The 26,516-nt window shown below is 33.8% G+C and overlaps 1 protein-coding gene across 1 annotated transcript in view; it reads right to left on the reverse strand.

Moving 5' to 3' along the window:
• Positions 1 to 26,516, reverse strand: part of LOC129225715 (uncharacterized protein C1orf112 homolog) — a 140,481-nt gene that overhangs the window by 849 nt on the left and 113,116 nt on the right. Inside the window, exons 19-20 of the mRNA XM_054860204.1 lie at positions 17,356 to 17,469; positions 3,074 to 3,265 (exon numbers count right to left, since the gene is read on the reverse strand). Coding sequence (XP_054716179.1) covers positions 3,074 to 3,265; positions 17,356 to 17,469 — 306 coding nt within the window. The remainder of the gene's footprint in view (positions 1 to 3,073; positions 3,266 to 17,355; positions 17,470 to 26,516) is intronic.

Consider the following 26,516-nt stretch of genomic DNA (forward strand, 5'->3'; position numbering starts at 1 on the left):
AAAAATGGGAACAATTTTTTTTAAACATAAAAGTTGCAAAAGAAGAAAAATAAAATGTAATAAACATTTTTACGTTAAAAAAATGTCCGATTTTCGCACAAAAGGGTGCATTTCTGAAATCACAATTTTTGTAAAGGGCTTGATTTTTGTTGCTTATATTTTGAATTAATATTAATAAAATTTTGCATTACAGCCATATTACATTAAAAAAAAAGAGCATTAATTCATGACTAATGGGAAAATTCACAAATAGGGCTATTTCCTCACTCTTCACTTAGTCGTTCTTTTACTGCAATTATTTAGTCTTTATTTAGTTGTCACACCATGTAAAATTATAGCAGAATGAATAAGTATTTACTTCTTTAACCTGTACATACATAGGATCATCATCAATAAAAAAAAATCAAGGGCGATGGGAGGGGTCCAGACCCCTTGGACCTTCCCTTTAGGAGTGCAAATTGTACTCACACAATTTTGTTAGCAGACTCAAATACTGAAACATAAGAAGAATATGCTCATTCTTATTCTGCAGAGGAATATGCATTTAAAGAAACAAGAGCGTGATTCTCAAAAATACTAACAATATTATGTCCCAGGAGCCTAACACAAGGATTGTTTAACACTAGAAAGACGGAGGGGCCTGTGTGGCCCCTCGCGTAGTTTGTTGTTTAATAACTCGGATAATATCTAACGGAACTTAATGGAATTGTCTGACTTTTCATTATATGACACTATTTGAATGCTTGTTTAATCATTTAATCTTTCGCCCCATAGTACTGTTAATATTGATCCTTATACCTAGAAAGACGGGAGGGGCCACAGTGGCCCCTAAGCATTTTGACAATTTAAAAAATTATTTTTTTCCTTTTTCCTAATTGTTGTAGCATAAAAAAATTGCCATTCACTCTAGTTTAACTTGTAACTTCCTCTTTATGCAGCCGGTTGGATATCCAAATGCTATAAACAGTACAGACTGCTTACCATCCTAACAGTGGCCATTGCTCTTAGAAAGGAAAACTAATTCAACCTTTTGCCCAGTATAGAGAGAAAAACTAAAAATAATTAAGTACTAAGTTTTTATTTAGTCATGAAAGAAGGTGTATCAGGCATGTGGACTCCCTCAGGGAGAATTTTTAAAAGAATTCACTCCAAAAATGGGTAGGGGCCACACTGGCCCCTTCAGTCTTTCTAGGTATACAGAAAATGTCAGTCGTTCTAGTGTTAACCTAGACTTTTTCTTCTTTTTTTTTCTCCATTTCCTTTTTTTCCCCAATCTTGCCCTTTGATGGCTTTTGTTTAAAGAAAGTTCTAAGATTTTGTAGTTATGGCAAAAATGGAAGAAGGAAAATGGAGAAAATATAATAGTTAGAAATAACTTTTCCGATGTAATTCCATTCTTATTAAGACAGTAGTTCACTTATGTTTTCCTACAAAAATTTTTGAATAACCAGAAAGTCAATCTTTTGACGTGTCCCCATCCGTTTCTCAAATACAGTAAAACACCGTTTATAGGTTTCTTTTATAAACGATTTTATCAATTACAGGTTTTTTAAATTGGTCCCTGCAAAGTCTAATACACATTAACCTATACATATTGTACATTTTTCATTTGTACACTTTTTCATACAGTCCCTTCAAAAACGTATAAGCAGTGCTTCACTGTATACTTAAATTATTTAAACATTTTATGCCAACATTCCACAAATTTAATTTGCAGTATTAAATTTACACATACTTAAAAGTGTAAAATAAAATCCTTTAAATAAATTTAAATATTTAAATAATCAAGGTACATCATTTTAAAGTTAGCCCCCAGGTTTCATGTCATTCTCCTGTCCTAGGAATGAGTTCAATTATTATAGATTAAAAAACTGAAATTTTGATTCACTATGCTACAACACTGTTTATTATTAGCATTTTCTTGGAGTCCTTGAGCATTTTGTTAATATGATTTGTCTGCTGTTCTTACTAAAACTTTGAAGTTCAGAAATGGGTATGCAACATTTTTTGCTGTTATTGTCCTGGACAAAATTTTTGTGTTAAATAAAAGAAAAATTTTTTTTACTCATACTGTGCAGTTGAATTAAGAGGTTATAATAGAAAAATAATTTTTTTTTTACCTTAATTATAATCTTGGCTTATGTAACAGGTAAATTACAAAGAAAATGTCATACTCCTGGCTTAAAAAAAGTCAACTCTCTTACGTGCATCTTTATGAAGCACTGGTAATACATTTAGTAGAATAGAATTTATTTCCAAAACATAAGTTAGAAAATAAGATTATGATGAAAAAGATTTAAAAAAAAAAAAAAACTGAATTTGGCAAATGATAAAAATGTAACAGTAGAGAAATTGTATTCAATTAATTTTTTTTTCTTGTTCAGATGACTCTTTCAAAAAGAGATTTGTTAGTTATTCATTTTTTAATTTTAATGTTGCTCAAATAGGTAAATGACATTGCTTTAAATTTCTGAGTTAGGTAATTAGGGCATTTCTATAATTAGGCAAATATTTTTCTAAGTTAGAGAATTTGAAATAAGAAACATTGGAACTTAATGCGAAAATTGTTATTAATTTGCCGATTTAGAATTTTAGCATAGCAATTGAAATTTTTTTTAATAACTGTCCTTGATTCGAAGTATAAGATATTCTGAGTGAATAATATGGAAAAACTTACATAAAGGGACCGGGACTCGAAAGAAATGTTCGTTTTCAGGGAGTGTCAGTTAAGGGAGGTTTCATAGACTTTTCTTTTTATCATGCAATAACATACTTTTTGATTAAGGTTACAGTTATTTTTTTATTGCTATAATTAATTTTTGACTACCTTTGGTGAAACTTACTGCTTGTCACTCTTCTAGTGCGTGAAAATTTGACCCCCTGTTTTGAGGGGTGTAGCATAGTTAAAGTGAGTTCCCTCCATTTTTCCCTAAATAAGTTCCTAACATAGAGTAAGTAAAATTTTTTAAAGTTTTTTTTAGCATTTTTATTTTTGAAAAAATCTTGATTGGAATATATCAGGTTTTTGGAGAGTCACCCAAGTGACTTTGGTAAGTATCAAATGATACATTACCAAATTGAAATTTGAAGTAACAGAAGGCTTCAGATGGGGTGCGAGCATCAATGTCTGCTGGATAATTTTTGAGCGAGGACTTTTATGGGCTAAGTTTGAGAAGGTTCGGTACGCTTCACAACGAACTATGTAGTTGGAGCTCAGGAGACCTTTCAAAAATAGAGATGCAAGAGCTTTCCACCTATCCTTTCCCTGGAAAATAAATAAATAAAATTAATTTTGTTTTATGTGAGTTGTTTTTCGTCATTAAGAATACCATGTATGGAGCAACATTGCAATAAGGTATGCACACACAAGAAAAAAAAAGGAAAAACAGGTATTTCTAACCATCTGATACAGAATTTGGCATGAGAACCAAAAATGTTTTGAATAACTTATCTACAGTAGGCGCCGTTTAATGTGATCACTTAGGGACAAATTTAATTTGAAACCAATAACCGATTGATAACAATAGCCGAAAAGAATCCAGGACGCACAAAATGAAGATTTCTTCAATTCAGTAAGCATTTGTTTTTACAACTGCAAATGGAAATTACAATGACTCAAACACAGTTTAAAATTATTCATTAGCAGAATGTAATTGTTCTTTTTTTCCATCGATTTAAGCATCAGTTCGATGCTGCTAAGTCTTTTTTTCCCATTTTAAAAGCAAGAAAAAAAGTTTTTAAAGTAAAGTTTTTTCATTTACGCGCGCATCCTTTTCATTGACATTCGTAAACCAGGGGTGCCCACAGGGGGGGATTATGGCGCAAGTTGCGTCATCAAAATTTTTGGGGGGGATTATTTTCCCAAAAGTTTATTTTTTAATTAGAACATGAAATTTTTGAATTTTGGAAAGAAAAAATATTTAAACTCATTCAACAAGAAATAGAAGCATTAATAATACTTTTTCCGCGTCTTTTTAAGTGTTGTCGCCGTAGCAAGCCCCCCCTCCCCGTTTTTCAGAAGTGTGGCAGCCAATTTCATTTTAGCGATGCAACTAACGAAGAAAAAGGCAAAACTCTTCGTTGTTTTAAAAAATTAAAATAGTAATATAAATGAACATGTAAAATAATAATGGCAAAAAGTATTTTTTCTGTCAAATTTGAATAGAAAATGTAATCTTAAAATACAATTTAGGAACATCCATGATTCTCTTTTATCAAGAGTAAGTAAGGGCCGCAGAAATGTACACTTCAAACATTTTTACTAACACAAAAAAAGTATTCAGTACAGTACACTCTTCATTCGGCCGCAGAGTGCGTATGTCTGCGAAGTCGGAAACTATAAGCTCGGCTCGAATTAAAAACATTGTGCATAGAGTAAAATTTTAATAATGGGAGGGAGGACAGGCGACCAAACTAACACGTTACACGCCTTGTCTCTCGGCGGCCCTGGTTATACAAAACCATGCTTTATGGATCTGCAGTTAAAAAAAAATAAATAAATAAAAGTACATGAATAAATAGGAGAGCCCATAGGATATAGGGGTCGCCGAAACATTCCCATACGTATATACTTTTTTTTTTGATAAAAAATGTTGTCCTGAAAATCATTGCTAAGTGAAGAAAAATGTATTGGTCGCCGAATAAATTTGAAATAGAGAGATAGAGAGAAAAAAAACAGTTAAATGCAAAGAGAGACTCAAAGTATTATAATGAATACTCACACCAAAAGTTTGAATGTAAAAATCGTAAGTAAATCAAAGTTTGATCAAGAGATGCAGGCAAGAGATTTAAAATAAAATGAAGTGGAATATAGACCTTAGGTATCGCAGAAAATTACCACATCCGCGTTCAAAATGTTAAAAGTCCTTTTTCTAAGGCAGCAAATGCTTGTATTGCAAGAAAAAAAAATATTGTGCGGGAAATTGAAAACTTGATTATAGAAAATCCAAGCAAATAATCGTGTTCGGCAAAGGAAAATTGGAAAAAAATATTACCACAATATGTTTATCAATTATTGAAATTTACAATGAAGATAGGAGGGACGTAGCCAAACTGAAAGGAAGAGTGGGGAACTCCAAACCCTTCTTTTTACCCAAAGCTGGCCTGGAAGTGAGTTTTCAAAAATTAGGTTTTGAAAAAATCCCGAGAAAACGTTCTCAAACCCCATTCCTTACTCTAACGTCATTAAGGCTCTTCTATACCGTTCATCTTGGTTTTCGATGCTAATGCTTTCTCTACGGGAAAATCTGCTACCTATTCAAAGCATAACACGAGAAATTACTGGAATATTTTCATGCGGTTTGTTTTAAATGATGGCTATGACTTAGAACTAGAGATGCTCTTTTTTATTTTTTCTGTAGTTATTTTGAAATTTTTTTAATAACATTTTAAAACTTTAAATGACTATTTTCACACGTTTGAAAAATAATATGGAAAAACGGAAAAAGGAGCGCAAGAGATTGAACATTTCTCTTTAAAAACATATTTTGAGTTTGTTTCTGAGACAATTTATTCTATTGATATTCTCCACGGAGTAAAGCCTTATTTTCGAAAAACTGCGAAAAACACGCCTTCCACCAGACCACACCCATTTCCTCCCCACACCCCACTTTGAGGGACCACTTTCTCTTCTCCCCCAGGGTCTTTGGCTGCTTCTCCGCTTTTCCCCTCTGCCTCGGCAGGCAATAAACTGGATCCCTACTAATGACCATTCATTCTTTGTTGTTTTGTGTGTTGGTCTTGTATCTATGTGACTCGACTACATCCGTTCTAAAAAGAAAACACATTTTTTTTTTCTTTTTTCGAGTTCCTCGATAAGTTTTTGAAATTATTTAGGTGATATATTTTTCAATGCTGTTTTAATATAAGTACACCGTTTGAGTGTAGAAGGTTTTTTGTTTAAAGAATCTGTGTAAATTACTGCATCTTATAATGGGAAAAAATGTGAGTCTTCTCGTTTGAAGATTCATATACATATTTCAAGAATTGTCATTGCTTGAACTTTTGTCTTAATGATTTGCGCATAACCAAGATCAAAGAGCTCTACTCAGGTCCGCGCCAAGCCTGATCAGCGCCGTTGTGCAAATGTCTTTTGAGCGCCTTTATGCAGTGGCGTTCGACGAAAATATAGTTAACAGCTGGATTGACGTTTTGTAGACCAATATGACGTAGAAAAAAATACGTTTGGTCATTTAATTTATTTTGAAAAAAAAAATGTGTATTTAATTTTGGATTACAGTGCACGTGTGTGATTACAGTTTCACTTCATATCTCGAACTTATTTCGAGTTCAGTAGCTCCTCTGATATGCTAATGCATTTAGGAAAAAGAAAATATTTTAAATATTAACAATTCTAAAATACGGAAGGCACTGAATATGATATCTAAAACAAATACATTGTCCAAAGCTCTTTTTCTGACACACAAATAGTTAAAGAAAAAGGAGGGGGAGAGGAATCGAGTAATTATGGTCAAGTCGTTACTTTTTGGAACTAAAAAGTTAGCCAAAATTGTAGTCTACAATATACAAATATTACGCACAAGTAAAATATATGAAAATACACTTACCATAATTTTTATGTATGATAAAATGAAATAGTCGAATTTCCGCGAGCAATAATTAAAAATCACAAAAAGACATATTGCACAAATTATAGTACAACATATACTCCTCAAGATCCAAAATGAAGAATAGAAAATTTCTCGCGCCTCATATGCTCAGCTCCGTGTACTATTAACCCTAAACAGCATTCACGCCTCCACACAAAGAAGAAAAATGCTAATGTATGCATTAACTAGCATCACGTGATTTCAGTGTAAAAGATTGCACTCTTGAAAAGCATGTTTAGACACACAAGGCAATAATTTTTCATTTTAGATAGGCAGTGAGAGGATTGCTTGTAACAGTGAGTAGTGTAATTTCACCGCCACCATAGGATATATAATCAGGGCCTGATGAACTCACGGTCCGGTAGGTCCATGGACCTGGGCACCACAATTTTAGGAGCACCAAAATGGGGGTAAATTTCTTTATTTCTTCCCGTTTTTGAAAACTTCCACACAAAAAAATTGCAGATATTCCTATGAGAGGGTGCACCAAATTTTGCCACGGCCTGGGCATCACTTTGGGCAGAGCGGGCCCTGGATATAATGAAAAGTTCTTTTTTTTTCCTTCTTTGGTTGGAGAGATTCCCCCCATTTGGAACATTTTTGATTGGTAGTGAAAGGCGCCTTTTTGACTCTGGCACCGTCGCGCGCCTCACGACCTCGCACATAAGGACGGAGCGGCCATGGATCTACTATCTTAATTCACAATGGTATTTTCGAACTCTTTTAATGCTGCATTTTAGATAAAGTTTTTTTTTTTTTTTTTACAATATCAATTTATTAGTCATTATAACTGTGTGGAAAAAAAGGAAAGAAGGAGACTGCGAACAAGAAAGTTCACTATGGTAATACTGTCATCAGCAAGTATCTATCTTTTTCCCAGATAATTGTTTTTTAAAATTTTCATATTATTTTGTGTTCCTCCTATACTCAAGATGGGAAGGGATCACATTTGATTAATCCAATTATATATATATATATATATATATATATATATATATATATATATATATATATATATATATATATATATATATATTAAATTTCATGAATTTTTTCCTCCCCTGTGACTTTAGAGCCACAGGTGAAAGTATTTTTTCTAAGAATCAACAAAGTCATGACGAATGCAGCACCCCGTATCAAAATGCTTCTCCTTTGAAGATTGTACATATTTCAAGAATTATCATTACTTTTACTTTCGTCTTGATCATTTGCGCATGCTCACAATCAAAGAACTCTATTCACAATTTACAGTGCATTTTCCGAACTCTTTTGATGTTACATAAAGTTGATTTTTGCAAAGCGAATTTGTCTATCTTCGCAACTGTGTGAAAAAGAAATGAGACTGCGAACAAGGAAAGTTGAGTGTGGTGATACAGCCATCAGCAAGTAATTTAGTACCTCACAACCTTTTTTCTTCGATCAATGTTTTTGGAATTTTCATATTATTTTGTTTTCCTCCAATACTCAAGGTGGAACAGGATCATATTTGATTCATTCAGTTTCATGTATAAAGTGGTGCATTTGTTTCTGCCAGATAGCTATTTAAAACCCCCAAGTGGAAGTATTTTTTCAAAGAATAAAGAAAGCAATGACGCCTGCAGCACTTCATATCAAAATAATTCTCGATAGTTCAAGAAGTATCATTACTTTTACTTTCGTCTTGATCATTTGTGCATGCTAACAATTCTAAGAACTCTATTCACTATTTACAATGCATTTTCCGAACTCTTTTCAGGTTACATAAAGTTTATTTTTGCAATGCGAATTTGTCAATCATCGTGACTGCATGAAAAAGAAATGAGACTGCGAACATGAAAGCTCAGTATGGGGATACTGTCATCAGCAAGTATGATTTAGTACATCACCCTGGGCGGATGCAGAAATTTATGTAAAGAGGGGGGGGGTCAAATTTCAATGGATATGGTTATTATTCCTACGTAAAAAAGTAGCAGTTAAGCAGGGTTGCCCATCATTCCATGCAGGAGAACGTACCGTCTCATATGCTATGGAGTACTCCCCCCCCCTCCCAAGTCAAAACCCATTCAAATTACCTCCCCTCCCCCTAAATTTTCAATGCCGCAGCCTGAGCCATGGATCATATTCCCTCAAATTTTCATCAAAAGTCACATTTCTTTCGGCAGATATGCTGGTCATGTTACCGTAAGCTTTGGTTATATGAGATTACATCTATAAATAGTAGGAAAAAGCACACATGACACGCACAACATGTGGTTTGAGGGGGAGGAGAACTAGGAAAAAAGTTAAGCTCATTAGAGAAATTTGTGCTTTTGAAAATGAACAAAGAAATCAAAATAGCAATACCTCAGTAAACAAATCCAGTCAATTCTTTGAATTATGACGGGCTAAAAAGAACTACCTTACAGAACCGAGCAAAAAAAAAAAAAAATGTTGACATTGATTCCATGTACCATTTTTTCGGATGTAAAGAATTGAAGTTTAATAATAATCATAATGAAATTTTTCTCACAGGAGGTCAGCTGGCCCTTTGACTCTCCCCTGAATCCGCCCTTGTACCTCACAACCTTTTTTCTCCGATCATTTTTTTTTTTAAATTTTCATATTATTTTGTTTGTCTCCAACACTCAACATGGAACAGGATCATATTCCATTCCTTCAATTTTATGAATAAATTGGTGCTTTTTTTTCCGCCCAAATGGCTCTTTAAAACCCCAATTGAAAGTATATTTTTTCAAAGAATCAAGAAAGCAATGTGAATTTTTCAGGGTGAATTTGTCAATCATCGTGACTGCATGAAAAAGAAATGAGACTACGAACAAGAAAGTTCAGTGTGCCACATACTCTTTCCTCGCTCTTTTTTTTTTCTTTTTGAATTTTCATATTATTTTGTTTGCCTCCAATACTCAAGATGGAACAAGATCATATTTGCTTCATTCAATTTCATGTATAAAGTGATGCTTTTTTTTCCGCCCAAATAGCTCTTTAAAACACCAATTGCAAGTATTTTTTTAAAGAATCCAGAAAGCAATGACGCCAGCAGCACTTCATATCAAAAACATTCTCGATATTGCAAGGAGTATCATTGGCTGAACTTTCGTCTTGATCATTTGCGCATGCTTACAATCAAAGAACTCTACTTTCGCAATTTACAGTGCATTTTTCGAACTCATTTCATGTTACATAAAGTTTATTTTTGCAGTGACAATTCATCAATTATCACAACTGCATGAAAAATAAATTAGACTGCGAACAAGAAAGTTCAGTATGGTGATATTCTCATTAGCAAGTAATTTAGTACCTCACTACTTTTTTTCCCCGATCAATGCATTTTGACTTTTCATATTATTTTGTTTTCCTCCAATACTCAAAATGAAACGATATCAATTCATTTGATTTCATGTATAATTTTTTCTCACCTTTTGCACTTTGTTTTCCAACTTTGGATAAACAAGTCTTCTCGTTTGCGTACAGCGAATGAGACTGGGAACAAGAAACGTTCCTCATAGTGATAATTACTTCGGCACATAATTGAGTGCCTCACTGTCTCCCCTTTCGAATAATGCTTATTTAATCTTGTGTCTTTTGCAATCTATTTTTTCCTATAATTCTCGAGATTAAACATGATCATACATTTAATTCATTGAATCGATGCATTTTTTTTTTTGTCATATGACAGTTTTGAACTCTAAACGAAAATCTTTTTCGAAAATATTAACAAAACCATGTTCCTACCTTTTTCTTAGGAAGAATTTTTTTTCTCGTTTCATGATTGATGGCAATCTTTTTACAATAGCGTAGTTGTTGGTACACGTAAATACAGTGAAACCTCCGAATAGCGGACAGTCAAGGGACCAGAAGTTTTGTCCGTTATTGGGAGGTGTCCGCTATTAGGAGGAACTACTTAATTTATCTTTTTCAAAATGGGCTGTTGTTCCCTTTGTAGAACACAATCGAAACAATTGTGAAAGGTTTACTACATTTTACGTCAAGCGTAATTAATCTGTTTTTTCCTTATAAAGGTATACTGACAGCACACACTTGTCTTAAAAAGCATTTAATCAATTAAAGTAATCAATTAAAACAGTTTGACACCTCTTTTTTGCAATACCAACGGCGGCGATTCGGCGGAGCAACCCCCCTCCCCGCCCACTTTTTATGGTTTATTTATTTTATCTAGAGTATCACTATTGCATGATTGACAGTTGGCAATATGACCTTGAATATGGGCAAATCTTTTTCATGTCTAAAAATTAAACAATCCAACGAAACCACGGCGCCATAAAGCCGACTACTACCGGTGCCGGTCTACTCAATTGCATCTCCCGAGAGCCCTAGTTAGAAAAGGCGCCCAGTTTCCTCTTTTTCATCTTAACTTTTGAATAGTTATTGTGTACAAAATTCATTAAAATCTTAAGAAAAACGTACGTTAATTGTTAGACTGACATCAGTTTTCACTTATCTGCTTCAATACTCTCAAAACTAGCCGTTACAAAATTATGACTTTTATTTTCTTTTTCATTTTTTGATGCCCGCAAAAAATTCCATGCCTTTTAGTTCTTTTTTTTCTGCCCCCAACTTTTAAGCCCCAATCGCTGCCTATGCCCATTACCACCCTTTTAATTCCAAGAAACAGTGATAAGGAAATGATGGGGGGGGGGGAGTGGAATATCAGTTGCGGAGGATGAAAAGCTTTGTTAGGCAAGCAGTTACTAAGATATTCTGTGAAAAGAAAAAAAACCGGAAGTGCTACTATCGCAAGGGAAATTTTTTGTGAAATAACTGTCCATTATTCGGAGTGTCCGTTATTCAGAGTGAATTACATGGAATGGCCTATATTGAGGGACTGGGACTTGCAAAAATGTCCGTTAATTACAGGTGTCCGTTATTCGGGAGTGTCCGTTAAGGGAGGTTTCACTGTATTTTTCGAGACGCTTTCATGATAGATAACGTTTTTCATTAGTATACTATGCTACTCATATTGTTTAACGCCACTCTATTTTCATAAGGAGTTTTATTTATTTCTTACTATGTGAACAAAATGTTTAAATAACAGAGAGTGTCAAACAGAAAGAAAAAAACATTCTTTGCCTCAAGAAATAAAATTTTTATGATACGGAAATTCCTAAATACCACGTGCTGACTATTTTAAACCACTGTACGCTTTCTTACACTTTATTCATTCTTTCGAAAAATATTTAAACCATTAGAGTTCAATTATTTACGTTTTATTATATGCATTGGTAAAGTTTGTGAACATATAATTTTTATTCTTTTAACAATACGCTCAATGAATTGAAATTATCTTAAAATGTTGATGAATAGGCACATCGACGAAAGTTTGAATTGTAGTAGGCTTTTATCCAAGAAAAACAACAGTAAAATTCCCAATTTGCATTCAGAGCGTGATAAAGGGCTTTTGTACTCAGAGTAACATGGTTTTTCTCAGATTTAAATCAAGTGTTGATTCTGCATGCAACTGTCAAAAACACTAAGCTCTGCAATAATTTGCTTTTAGCATTACTGAGAGGTGTCATTTCATTCTAATTATTTAGTACATGTGTATAAATAATGAAAACCTTAGTGGGTATTTATCAGTGGCGCACACAAGGGTCCAGGGGGTCAGGACCCCTCCCATAGGTCTTGCTTTTTTCCCCGATTGATTACGATTCTATGTATTTTGTGCGTGAAATAATTTCAAACAAAGGTAACAATAACTTCTGTTTTAATAAGTGAAAAAAAAAAAAAAAACAATGTTAAGAGATTTTTTTAAATATTGTGCACTTAGCCTATGAGAAGAAGAATGGGGATTATAAATGAATACACAGTAATAACTATGATTTTAGTTTTGTGATTACAGATTAAAATGAGATCCTTTGAACTTGAATTCATTTTTTAATTAAGAGAAAAATAAAAGCGTAAATTATTTAATTTTTGGTTATTTATTTACTTAATGCTAATTATTTATTCATTAGCTTATTTTTTACTGAAGAATATTAGAATTCGATTCAAAGAGAAAATGGAGAATTGTCCCGCGGTTCCAAAGTCTTCAAGCAAAAGTGGGAAGGGTGGTAGAATAGAATAGGAGAATTGGATTCTTTTTTCTTCACCCTCATACTCGTGAGTTCTACGCCGATCTGTTGTCGTGGTGGGAAACAGGTCGGAGGGGAGGGGGGACATGTTTTGGAACAGAATCCTTCGAAGCTCTCTGCCCTCGTCCGACCGCAAAGGAGTACCGATGGGGACAGCTTAGATTTACGACTGTCCTTTCAACAACTCAAAGATTGACGTTGTCCATCATGAAATCTGACCAATTAGCAGTGCAAAAAAAATCGAGTTAGACCCTCCCAGATACACCCCCTGTGTTGCCACAGATTCCGTGATTTCGTCAAATCTGATTTTACGGAGAGGTTTAGAAGAGCCTTAAAGATGGCCTACACCTAAGTATTTAGGACTGCAATTTCGAAAAGGTGTGAGAGTGCTCCCAATGTAACCTCCGAGAAACGCCCTTTCAATTAATCATTCATCATCATTCAAGGTCGAATAAATTTCGTCTTTTGGATTTTAATTAAAAAAAAATCCCTGAGGTGTGCCGAAACTGTCGTTCCCCAAATATTACCGAAGATCCTCAAAAATTTCATTGTTAAGACTTCAATTCAGAAAATTTTTCGGGGGAGATCTCCAAAAACTTCTATTTTTCTAACAGTATTTAAAATCGTCTACGATTGCATTAATTGAATTTAATTTTGAAAATTTGCCAGGGGAAGACTCCAAATCTCTCCACCCATTAATATTACCGAAAATCTTCTAAAACTGTGGTTTCAACAGATCGAAATTTTTTCGAAAGAATGCCCCCCCCCCCTCTCTATCTCTCTCTCGCCAACAGTATCGAAAAATGTCGAAATATTTCTGGTCTCGAGCCCCTTCAAAACTCCCCCTTCCCTCTTTCATCGAAGATTGGCTTAAATTACGTTTTCAAAGCTTTAATTTCAAGAAACTGGCGGTGCACTAAATTTTAACAAAAATAAAAAGTCTGCAATTGCGTTTTTAAAGCTTTAAAATTTCAAAAAATTTCGGGGGGAGGGGGGCGCATTTTTCTTCTCCTTAATATTACCTAAAACTGCATTTTTCAAACTACAATTTTCAGATTTTTTCCGGGGGAGAGTTCCCATACCCCCCCCTCTACGTGTCACATTCACAATTGGGGATGCGTGCTTGAAGTTTGCATTCTGAAAAATTAAAGAACGATGACCCCGAGCCTCTTCCTATCTTAACATCACCATAGGTCATCTAAAACTGTGTTTTTCAAATAACAATCTTGAAAATTCTCGGAGGTGAGCCCCAGACCCCCTCTTCTGAACATAATTGAATATAAGGTACGATTGTGTTGAGAACTTAAATTTGGAAAAATTACCGGGAGTGGCTATCCTGAACCTTCTCTTCCCCCTTCCTCCCAAACTTAAAATATAGTCTAAAACTGCGTTTTTATGTCTTCAGTTTCGAAATAATGCAAGAAGGTAGTCTCCGACACCTCCTAATTCTGATTGAATATTATCCTTACGATTAAATTTATACTGCTAGTACTAAGGTCTAGTAATATGACTATCCCCGCTAAACCCCAGAAGCCAAATCTTCTCTCTCTCTCTCTCTCTGCATATTGGAACATGCATTTGAAACAATTAACGGGCCGCCAACAGCATAACCCCCCTCCCCTCTCCAGTTTTTTTGACCTAGCGACGGTCCTGGCACTCCTTTCCAAAATTTAAAGACTGTGTCTCTTTTTCAGTGAAGGAAACATCACAGACGGCATGGAGTTAGTGTCCGTTTCAAAGCTGGATCAGACAATTTGATTTCTTTTCAATTTTTTATAAATTTTCTGGAAGTAGCACAATTCTGCATGATGAATGCGTGTGTAAAATAAGAGGGAGAGAGATCAAAAACGTTTTATTGTCTGTAATAATTCTGACCAGTATGCTCTAGCCTTCCATTGATTCATTAGCACCTCGACAATCGTTAAGAACTAGTTTTGAAGTTTGCGAATAACATATTTTTTATCCCTCCAATTGACAATTAATATATTTTCTTCATTAACGAGCTTAAGCTTGTGAAGAATTTTTCATTTCACTTTACTCCCATCTTTTCTACCATTTTTAAACTGATTGTTTCAATTTATCATTGGATGATTTTTATTAAAACTTTCAGCAATGTTGGTTTTCGCTGATGGAAGTAGAACAGTCTGTTCTTAAGGTGTTTAAATTATTTTTCGTAAATCATATTTACTTTCTTCCATATCTGATATGTATAGAAGGACATTTGATCCGTTAAAATTCTCGAGTTCTGATTTTGGATGTGTGCAGAATAGCTGAATCCATTTTTGAGGATTTCCAAAAAATATCTGTCATGGTGTGTGTGATCCATCTTTTTTGGCTATGAGACTTCAATTTTGGAAAACTTCCAGGAGATCGCCCCCACTGAAACGCCAGAACTACACCCTCTTTATCATCAAGAGTCATCTAAAACTGCGTTTCTAGTAATGCGATTTTGAAAAATTTATAGGAGAGAGCCCCTGACTTCCTCCTCTTTCCAAAACATGATCAAAGACAAGACTAGAATTGCGTTTTTGGAGTATCAATTTCAAACAATTGCCGGGGGAATAGCACCGAAATTCATCTTCCACTAACATTAACCAGATCTATCAAAACTGCGTTTTTAAAGCTACAAGTTCGAAAATTTAAGTGGAGTGCCTCTCCCCCCCCCCCCTATTCTCGTCAACATTATTAAAAAATCGTATTAAATTTGGTTTTCAGGGCTTCAATTTCGAGAAAATTCTGGGAGAGCTTCCAAAAACTCGTTTTCTTAACGTCACAAAGGTCGGCTACAATTGCGATTTTAGAGCTTCAATTTCAGAAAACTGCTTTTTCCTCAACCATAGATATCGTTTTTAAGATTTTAATTTTGAAAATTTTCCTGGGGCAAGCCCTAGGATCTCTTCTCTCCCTAACATTACCACCGATAGTATAAAACTGCGTTTTTAGAACTACAGTTTTGAAAACAAAGGAAAAGCCCTCTTTCACACAACGTTAAACTATCTACAATTGTGCTTTTAAAGTTTCAATATTGAAAAATTACCGGGAAGGGCAAACCAAACGTTTTATCACCCAAACATCACCAGAGATCGTCTAAAACTATGGTTTTAAAACTACAATTTCGAAAATTTTTCGGAGGAGAAACCCCCGGACACCCTATCAAAGTGACAATAAAATAAGATTCATATTTTATAGATTCATAATGTATACATCTAGTAATGACTCCATCCCAAGCCAGAAAGTTGATTCCACTCTTACTGTAATTGTTCATACGTTTGAAAAAAAAAGGCGTAGCAAAATTCAGGGGTGCCCAAAACTTGTTTACTCAAGGTGCACGTGGTACAATTTGGGAAGGCAAGGCAGGTTAACAATCCAACAATATTTCAGTTCAAGTGCCATTTGTTAGCGCTAACCCCCCCTCCCCCGAATTTGACTGGAAATTACACACACTCTAAAAATTGTTATATTTACCCCCGATTCGAAAGCGAGAAATTTTTTTTTCGGGGGAGGGGGGGAATTTGCGCCATCGAGCTTGGGGGAGAAAGGCACCCCTGTCGTAAACCACAGTTTCAAAGCAGATTCAAGTTAACCATCTTTTCCAGCACAGTTTTGCTAGTTGTTTAAATTTTCGTTTTGCTTCACTTGGTTTTCGATTTCGTCACGATTTTTTTTTCTTTGTAACTTACGAAGTAATGGTTGATAAATTTTTAGTTGTACTGCTTTGACTCATCATGATTAATTTGTCAAAGTGTTTTAAGTTTAAAAGTGTTTAAGTGTTTTAAATCCGTAAAAATTAATTTGTTAAATCATTGCACTTTTTCTCCATAGCTAAAATGCTTGACTGTTTAGATTGGATTTGTTTGTATTGTTGGTCAGGGAAAAAAATTCTTCTGCTTTACTGGTAAGAAGGAAAATTATTTTCCCGGAAGTTACTTGTCAGTGTTTGCCTTTATATTTCTGTTGATTGAGGAACAAAATGAGGGAAAAAATTCAAAGTTTATGAAAAAGTGATAACAATAAACGAAGACACTGATCACAATATCCGACCTTTTTTAGCACATGTTAATATCCAATAGTTCCGGGACTTCGTGATTCTGATAACATTAAGCGAATGATAACATTACCGTTATCACATTAAGCGCCGCTTACTGTATTACAAAATTAGGACAACATCATAGGTATGGACCAGTTTAATGGCTCCTAGCATTTTTACAGTTGCAAACATGAACCTTGGATACTAGAGTACTACCAGATATCTACATGTAATTAATTATTAAAATCTGTCTCTTTTCCAAGTTATGAAGTCACTATTTAATACTTTTGAGGTTTTAACAAAATAAGCATGTATGATTCACATTAAGTCATTTTATGGTAGATTCTGTCTTATTTCTCAACTACTTCATGGAGAAACAATAGAAAGTTGGGAAATTTTAATGTCCCCAATCCCTATATATCCCTTGGCTTGCGCAAAACTTTAGTTTATGATTACTATGAAGCAGCACATTCTTATAAGTGTTCTTAAATAAATATTTCTTAGATTGAAAAAAAAAAAAAAAAGAGAAAAAAAACACTAATGATCTTCGAATCATTTCTAAACATATGGTTTTTATGCACCACTCTATAGTTTAGTAATATATACTGAGCATTTGTTCAATTGTAGAGTGTGTTAAAAACTGTATTCTTACATAAGGATCACTTTCAGGAATACATTTCTTACTACACGCCTTTAAGAATGTCAGAACAGCTATTTGGATTTCATACACCTCTGACTTGAACATACATTCAGCAAATTCTATCAACTAAACACAAAAGAGAAAATCAAAAATGTGAAATAGAAATCATTTCAAAAGTGATAAAATGAAGAAGAAAAAAAGGTATTTTACAGCATAAGTATGCACAATAAAACATATTAATTGCAGTCTACTCTTTGGGGTCATGGAAAAAGTTTGTAAAAATTATATTTTACACCATTGAAAAGCATAGAAAGGTACAGTAGAGTCTCGAAAATCCAAGGTAATTGGGGCTGACAAAACCTCGGATTACTGAAAACTCGGACTATCCAGAAAATTCTTTGCAATTACAATTTTACACTATTTTGATGACAAAAGGGCGTACATATATTTCAGCTTCTTGTACAAAGTATAGGAAACATTGTAGGGACGAAAAAATGTCTACTAAAAACGTGAGCAACTAAAAAATCCAATTTGTTTACCCCCCCCCCCCCCCCCACTCGAGTTCATTTCATATACTTTTGTTAAATTATTTTGGCTCTAGTCAAGTTAAAATTTGACGTTTTTTGAAGAGTGCTGGATGGCGACACAGCCGTTGCAATCGTTCTTTATTATTATACTGCAAGTAGTTAAAGAAGTTTTATAATAAGTAAAAGCCTTTAATTTGTAGATAACAGAAATCATCTTTAGTTATTAAAAGGGTTTGTTACTTAATAGGCGTACAATGAAGTACCTGATGCAATTTACACATCATATCATTTACTTTTACTCTAAATATTTATTGTATAAGGAACCTCATAAGTACTAAATTTTTTTGCTGCCTTTTTCTTTTAAGACATCTAGACAGGGGATATACAAAAATATGTGTGGTTCCAAAATGTAATTTAGCTTCATGAAAAAAAACGAAGGAAAAAAATCATTCCTCCTAGCGAGGGAAAAAAGAAAATTTTTTAATATCTCGAATTAAGCGAAACCTTAGACTTTTGAGACTCGGATTTTCGTGACTCTACTGTATTACGTATTCTTATGGTAAGCTATGTTGAAAACAAAGATTTTGAGTTAATGATTGAATGCATAATTCGAAAAAAATTACAGTAGACCCTCGTTTTACCCGGTTTAAGATTTGATACCTTTATTTTATTTTACTCGGATGAGTTTTGGTTTTACGCGGATGCGGCAATGCAAACAGATAACATTTTCCCCGCTTTTAAAATCCAAACTCCTAAAGATAGCAGATTACATGTAATAAACGGCATTTTGGCGTGCTAATAATCAAGCTTGGACCACTGGAAAACATTTCATACAATTGGTTCCAGTGCTCTTTCCAGAAGTAAAGTTATTAAACTCACACAGTTCAGAGCTTACTGGAAGAAGAGCTTTTAAAAGTGACAAAGGATGAAAAAAACAACGAGGATAGTGATATTGATCACACACAACCAAAAACATTCACATTGAAAAATTTTAGCCATTCCTAGACAATAGAAATGATCTTTCTGATTTGTTTGAGAAGAAAGATTCTATCATGGAAATGGCACAAGTGATCATGGATGCGTTAATGCTCTGCAAAGAACTACAGAGAAAAGTTCTTGATGACTGCTAAAAGACCAGCTTCTTTTTATAAACAGAGTACGAAATTGATTTATGTTTTCTTTATGCATGTTATGCATAGAAATGGATATAAGTACACATTAAAACTTATTATACGTACAATTAGTCATCACTAAATGAAGTTTTTTTTTTCATCTATCATTTCTAGGAACCTAACCCCTACTTTAACACTAATATTAGGTCTCTATTAACGCGGTTTTGATTTACGCTGCATTTCCGTGGAACGTAACCCCCACGTAAAACGAGGGTCTACTGTAGTGCATTCAATTAAAATACTTTCTTACTCACCCTTACTTAAGCATCAGACATTGAAGCAGACTTTGACTCAAGCTTGCATACTTTAATATTTTTAAAGACATTATAGCCTCCCCCTCCTGTAAGGGCTGTTACTATTCTTACATATTGCTATTGCTATTATTATTTGCATAAATCCCCCTTCCCCTCAAATTTATCGTGCTTCTCCCAAAATGCGACCTTTTATTGAAGAGACTAAACTCCTTTTTAAATAACATCTCTGATAATTTCAATCGCATACTCAGCATCAAGCCCCCCCCCCCCCCCCCAATGGGCATGCCTGCTTTATCTATTAGTATTCGAATAAATCAATGGAATATTTTCTTTCAAGATGTACAATGGCGTTTCTCTTTTGCATACCTTAATATGCAGATGATGTAACTAGGGGTACCCATTCCCCCCAACTGCGATGGCACCCCTCAATTTTAACAAGCCCCCTTTTCCCATCAAGAATTGTGACCCACTAATAAAAAGACTTTAATTCTTATAAAGTAATTTCTCCCCAAAAGTTTCTGTCCTATAATCTGCCTCCTAATCCCCCCCCCCAGACACAAACACATGAGAGTCCTTGCTGTAGCTATATTATTAGAATAAGTTGCTAAAATATTTATTCACCAAGATGGCCTATGCCTTCTCTCTGTTGCAGATAATTATGTAATATGTAATAGGCTTTGCAGTCCCCCTCCCCATAAAATGTTGAAATTACTGACCTAAACATTATATCGCAGTATTAAAATTCTGATATCGCCCAGCTCTAGTGCTGAACCACACCACTATTTTGAAAAAGATTAATTTATCAATTTTAATACCCAGAGATTACTGAGAAGGTTTTCAGAAATACACACACGCATATTTACATTCAATTTCTGATATATTGCCACTATTGGATATGAATGCAATTTAGAGGTATATAGGAGTATACAAAATAAGATTAGTGTTGAGTTGAGATGCTGCAAAATACAATTAAATGAAACACATAAGGCAACGTGATACAAAGCACAATTTTCAAAATGAGCAAATTGGAAATTTGTTTCTAAAATTAAAGTACATAAAGAACAATGTATTTTATATTAAAGCATTATTTCATTTTTGGTACAAAATTTCTACCTTCAAACAAGAGTGAAAATTAAAACATTTTTTAATGAAGTATTTTATATTTTATGATGAAAAATCTTCAAATGAATTAATAAATAAATGAGTGAATGAAAAAAAAAATAATTAAATAAACCATTCCACTTTGCTCTATATGCACTTGACAAATTGTATTACATATTTAAAATCAAAAACATGTTGGATATTGTTAAATAAATACCTTTGTGTTTGAAAAGTAAAGTAAGAAATAACAATGTATAATAGCACAAATTGCAGATTACTGCAGACACTTCTTTTGGGGTTACAAGGAACTCTTTTTTCAATCTTTATCTTTACTAATAATAAAGCTGAAAGTCTCTATGTCTGGATGTCTGGATCTCTGTGACGTGCATAGCGCCTAGACCGTTCGGCCGATTTTCATGAAATTTGTCACAAAGCTAGTTTGTAGCATGGGGTGTGCACCTTGAAGCGATTTTTCGAAAATTCGATGTGGTTCTTTTTCTATTCCAATTTTAAGAACAAAACTATCATAAGATGGACGAGTAAATTACGAAATTATCATAATGTGGAACCGTAACATGAGCACAAGCCAATTGGAGAGATACAAAATTATCATAACGTGGAATCGTAACATGGGTACAAGCCAATTGGCAAGAAAATTCACCATACATTATTTGTAAACGTACAGGCAAACCAAAAGACCTTTTAATTTTTCTATTACGGGCAAAGCCGTGCAGGTACCACTAGTGAAAAATAAAAGAGCTAATGGATGAAAGCACATTCAACAAAAGCTTTCGTCACTTTCCCTCACTAGTGAGGGAATGACGCATTCATTAAAATTTGAATCTTTTTTTTTTAGTAATTACTACGCCTAACTGAAATTTGAGTTTATTCATATACAAATATTCTCAAGTGAGGAAGTAACTTATGATTATTCAGTTTTCATACATAGTTTTATTTTGTTTAACTGTAAAAAATGATGTGAGGGAATGACGGATGTGAAAACTTTTATCTGGTTTTATGCTTCTATATAGATTCCAAGAACTAATTTCCAATACCTTAAAGAAGCAAATATGTTGCAAAATTTTTTCAGGTTGTCAGCTGTACATTACTACACTTTTTACTTAAAAAAAATATTTTGAAGCGATTCTGGGAAGGAAATTGACTGTTGTGATGAAATGACACTACCTGCTGGGGACAAACTTAACAAAATTAGTTAAACTAATTTCCAATGAAAATTTATCTTTAAATGAATATTATTTACTTAAATTATTCAATATTTTGAAATAAAAAACACAAAAATGTGAACTTATTGTTGGTTTTCTTGGAAATAATTTTTGACAATTTTTTACTAACATTGGGGACAAGAGAGGGAAATGACATTTTAGTACTTTAGACTCACATAAAACATAGTTAAAATAAAATACAGAACTTTTACCTTAATTCCTTCGTTAAACTCTATTCTGAAAAATATTTGAACCCCTAATGTATGTATCATAAAACATTCATACAATATAACAAGGACATGAAAATGACCGTTTCTGAGAGAATGACCCTAAGGGGTCATTCATTAATTATGGAAGGCTGATTTTGGCAATTTTTGACTTCCCCATTCTTATGTAAGATTCCATTTTGATTTAAAAATAATAAAATAATGAATCTTACATCACTGGAATCGTTATTCAATTCACTATTATTAAATTAAACCTTTTTGTGCAAAGAAATATTTACTAAAAAGTTGACATCTTGACTGAATTTTTTTTCGAAATTTTTTCGTATATGATGCAATACTAATTGAAAATAAAACATGCCATACATAGTGTAAAATGTATTCTTTTATTACATTTTACACTATTCATTCTTTGCAAATCAAGCAAAACACAACTCATCCTAATACGTTTTTTACCATCCAGATGCAAATAAACTATGATCTCTGCAAAAAAAATTGGCCACATTTCTAATGTAAAATATTGACTTGGAAAATATACGTAAGAATGGGTTTGATTCCCCCCCCCCAAGTAAGGGTATGTAGTGATTTTTCCAACCCCCTCCCTAGTGGGATCATTACGTAATTAATGAATGGCCCCTAACACCTGAAAATATGCTAGAGTTCCAGTGTAAAACCCGGAACACAACCATCCCTGCATCACCCTAAACAAAATATAGGTTATATAACTTCTTATATAAAGAAAAGTTAACAAAATAATTTACAATTTCATATTCAAATATCTTAAATTTTAGAAAATAAGTCTTTTTTGAAAATACTGGAGTTTTGGTATTTTTGAATATGAAAATACAGGAACACAATCACCCTTGAAGGTAATAGCTCACAGTGGCAGAGTCAGAAAACTTTCAAGGAGGGATTTTCAAAATAAAAGAATCTTGCTTTCTCTTTCAATATCTAATGCAAAAATAATAATCAATATTTCTGCCAAAAAGTTTCAATGGATTGGTAATTATAAATTTGATAATGGGATACGTTATATATGTGGCTTTTCTATCAAGCTTTTATGCAGTTGATTTACCTGAATACAAACAGAAGCATAGGGTCGGGGGGGCACGTGCCCCCCCCCAACTTGCTGAACAGATTTTTTTATTACTAAAATTGGTTGCCTCTGTTGTCCCGAAATTAAAACAAAAATCATCTCAGGAGTTTCTACGCGGCTACTTATTACTTTCATTTTATGCTGACATTCCCCAGTAAAGTAGCAATAATGTATAAATTTCCTATAGCCCCAGCCTTGGAGCTCTGAGGAGTTGTTACAATTACAAAATCTTTCAAATCGGCATATAAGAATCAAGTAAAGTAAAAATAACTTCACACACTGTTCATCGTCTCTGCGCCGCTTGCAGAGGCAGATCAAGAAAAAAATCGACTGAAACGATAAGTTTTACAAAAAATTACACTAGAAATGGCACGATATATGACATGATGAAAAAATGCGCCCATTTTAGTAGTGAGGGGTTTTGAATTAATTATGTATTTGTTAAAAACGGACTAGTTTGCAATCCCCATGTCTTCACTGGTTATCGAAAAAGAGGCTTATTCCAAGGCAGTGTAAGATTTTTGAAGTCGAAAAAATGTTAAAATAACCATTTTTTAACAACCACTTTCTTATGCATATGTGTTTGAAATTATAACAGTAAATAAAGGATTAGTTTTTATTTTAACTATGCAAACGGCATTATTTGAGGAGGGGAGAGGAGGAGGGTACAACTGCTCTTGAATTTCCTTTGCACTTTATTTGACGCTCAAGGTACCGCTGATTTCGTGCATTGCGTGTGATAAATTAATTCACAATGAAACTATATATATGTGTCAGATTTCTTTTTATTCAAAAAAGTTAAGTTAAGCTGACATAATTGGTCTTAGGAATTTCACAAAATTGTTTTGAGGTTTTAACCTGGGCCTGATTAACACACGGAACAGGAACGTTGCAGGAACGAGAACCTGGACAACAGAATTTTAGGGAAGCCAAACAGTAAGTTTTTTAATTTCAACCCATTTTTGGAAATTACTACTTTGAAAATGTGATAATTTTCTTGTGAGAGGGAGACACCAAATTTACAAGGACCTGGGCATCTCTTGACTTGATCCGATATTGATTGTAACTGTTTTTTTTTTTTTTAAATTATCTATATAGGATATCTATCCCCATCCAAACAGTATTTCATTGGGGGTTAAATATAGTAAAATGTAAATTTAAAATGCATTCTAAATACTAATCTAAAATTTTTGTGAACATAATGCGACTCATTAATAAAAATTTTATTCTTCCGAAGATGAACTCTAAAGTTTATTTTCGTAAAGAACTTCAGTATCTTAAGCTCCTTTTACGACATGTGCGGTCGCTAGTCGATGTGAAAAGTTCTGATAAATGACTGCAATAAAAATGTTCATTTACGGATGCCTGGTAACACAAGGCTCCCAACAGTATGACAAACTTCCAAAGCTGCCGCCTACCATTTTCCGCCTGTTTTTAGTTATTGTAATCGGCACCTGTATGACAATGACAGTGTATCAGGTACGTTATGGGAACCTGGGAACCATCAACAGGGAGTTAGTGACTACATCACAGAATAAGGAACATCAAGTGATAGAACAGCAGGGAATCGTCCCTGTGGGACTACTTAGAGTATCATGATTGACCTCCCAGAAAGAGTTCTCAGAAATGAGTCTTTTTAAAGGATAATAGACGTTTCTCGCGGAAAGAAAAAGCCGGCCGAGTTGAACATTTTGTGCAGAAAGGCTCATTCTCTTCCGATTCTTGAAAAGGAAAATATCTCTTCTCTCCAAAGATTTAGCTATCATGCAGTATCGAATAAATTCTGAAATGAATACTTCGTCTTGCTCTTGAGTTTTAAAACTTAAATCTCTTCATCTGCAAGATGTTGAAACAGAAAACTGTTTTATCTTTTTTCAAAAAAGTTTCTGTGACAGAGAGTTCGTCTTCTATTAAAACAAACAATGATGGTGAAATTTCGATGATTCGTCTGATGTAAAAATAGCTAGTCAAGCAGATGGCTTGCTGACATTAGTAATGAACTTTGAATTTATATTCTGTTTAAAATTTTTGTTCCGTGTTTTAAGTGTGACTGATATTCTGTCAAAAGAAATACAAAGCATAACATTGGACATTTCATCTTTTTTTTCAAAAGTCGAAGAACTGCTACACTGTTTATCATCTGAGAGAAATGATGGGTATTTTAAGCGTATTTGGGAGGAGACTTAGGACGTATGCAACAAACTCTCTTCTGACGGTTTCGAAATTAGACAACCACACCTCCACCGGAAAAGAAAAGTGCCAAGAAGACTTGACGATGGAAATTTCCAATCGGCATTTTTTCCTACTTCTGCAGAAGAGGCATACAAAGTTAATATTTACTACCAAGGATTAGACACTATCCTCTTCAATTTAGGACAGAGATTTTCTGAAAATGATTATAGTAAAATCAAAGTTATTTCAGACATACTTCTCACTTTAAAAGATCCCTTAAATGAGTCCTCTGCAGATAGCATTAAAGAATTTTACAAAATGAAATTTGACGTCACCACACAGCTCCGATTTTATCACAACTATGCAAAATTAAACTTCAACAATCTGTCTCCCACTCTATCAGAATTTGGAAATTCATTCCTGAAACACAACTTATCAACTAGTATCCCTTCTATTTTGGAGCTGTTTGAAGTAGCACTGTCATGGCCTATCACTACAGCAAACGCAGAATGATCGTTTTCCACTCTTCGCCGTCTAAAAACATATTTGAGGACTACTATGGGGCAGGACAGATTAAGCGGATTAGCGTTAATGGCTGTTGAACAGGAGGTTACAGCACAATTGATGGAGCCCAACAAGCTTGACAATCTGGTAGAAAAATTTGCATCCTCAACCGATAGCAGGCTCAATTTATACTGACATTACAAGGTATTGTAAAACATTTATTTTTGTATGAAAAAAATTAATGAGAAAAAACCAACATAGTGTTTGTAACAAATATTGCTATAAAAGGCGTAGCACAAACGTAACTTGGAAAACAGAGTTAAATTCACATAGGAGCTCACAGGGGCCGAGCCGCCGAGCTCCAGTATTGCCTTCCAATTTTTGTTAGATTTTATCATTTTAGGCAAACTTTAAGCTATTTATGTATAAAAGTTAAAACTAAGTTGAGGGAAATGTAGGGTTCTTTCGCTTCTTTTAGTAGAATTTCAGCTATGATTACAAAGAACTGCAATGCAATTGTATTCTTTGATAAACTATTCTTAAAACCCTGACGTACGTGTATGCACCACTTTTTTACAATAAGAGCTGTAACTAAGATGGGTTTGCTTATTAACTGTTACTACGCACAGGAAAAGAATTCAGCCCTATTCGATGCAGGTTTAAAATGCTTCAAAAAATACATTGCGAAATAAATCAAAATTAGATCATTCGTAAAAATGCAAAAAAAAAAAAGATGCTGAGCTTAAAGTTACAAATACCTGTTACATATGGACTATATCCGCCAGAATCCGTGAAATACAGTACAAATTTATTCTCAAGAATTTAAGATTTTTTACTTATTTAAAAAAAAAGTTTCCGCCTCAATTAAGAAATAGTCCTTTCTTGAGAATCTGCGACGTT

The sequence above is a fragment of the Uloborus diversus genome, chromosome 7 (assembly GCF_026930045.1).
Source record: "Uloborus diversus isolate 005 chromosome 7, Udiv.v.3.1, whole genome shotgun sequence".
NCBI classification, from domain to species: Eukaryota; Metazoa; Arthropoda; class Arachnida; order Araneae; family Uloboridae; genus Uloborus; species Uloborus diversus.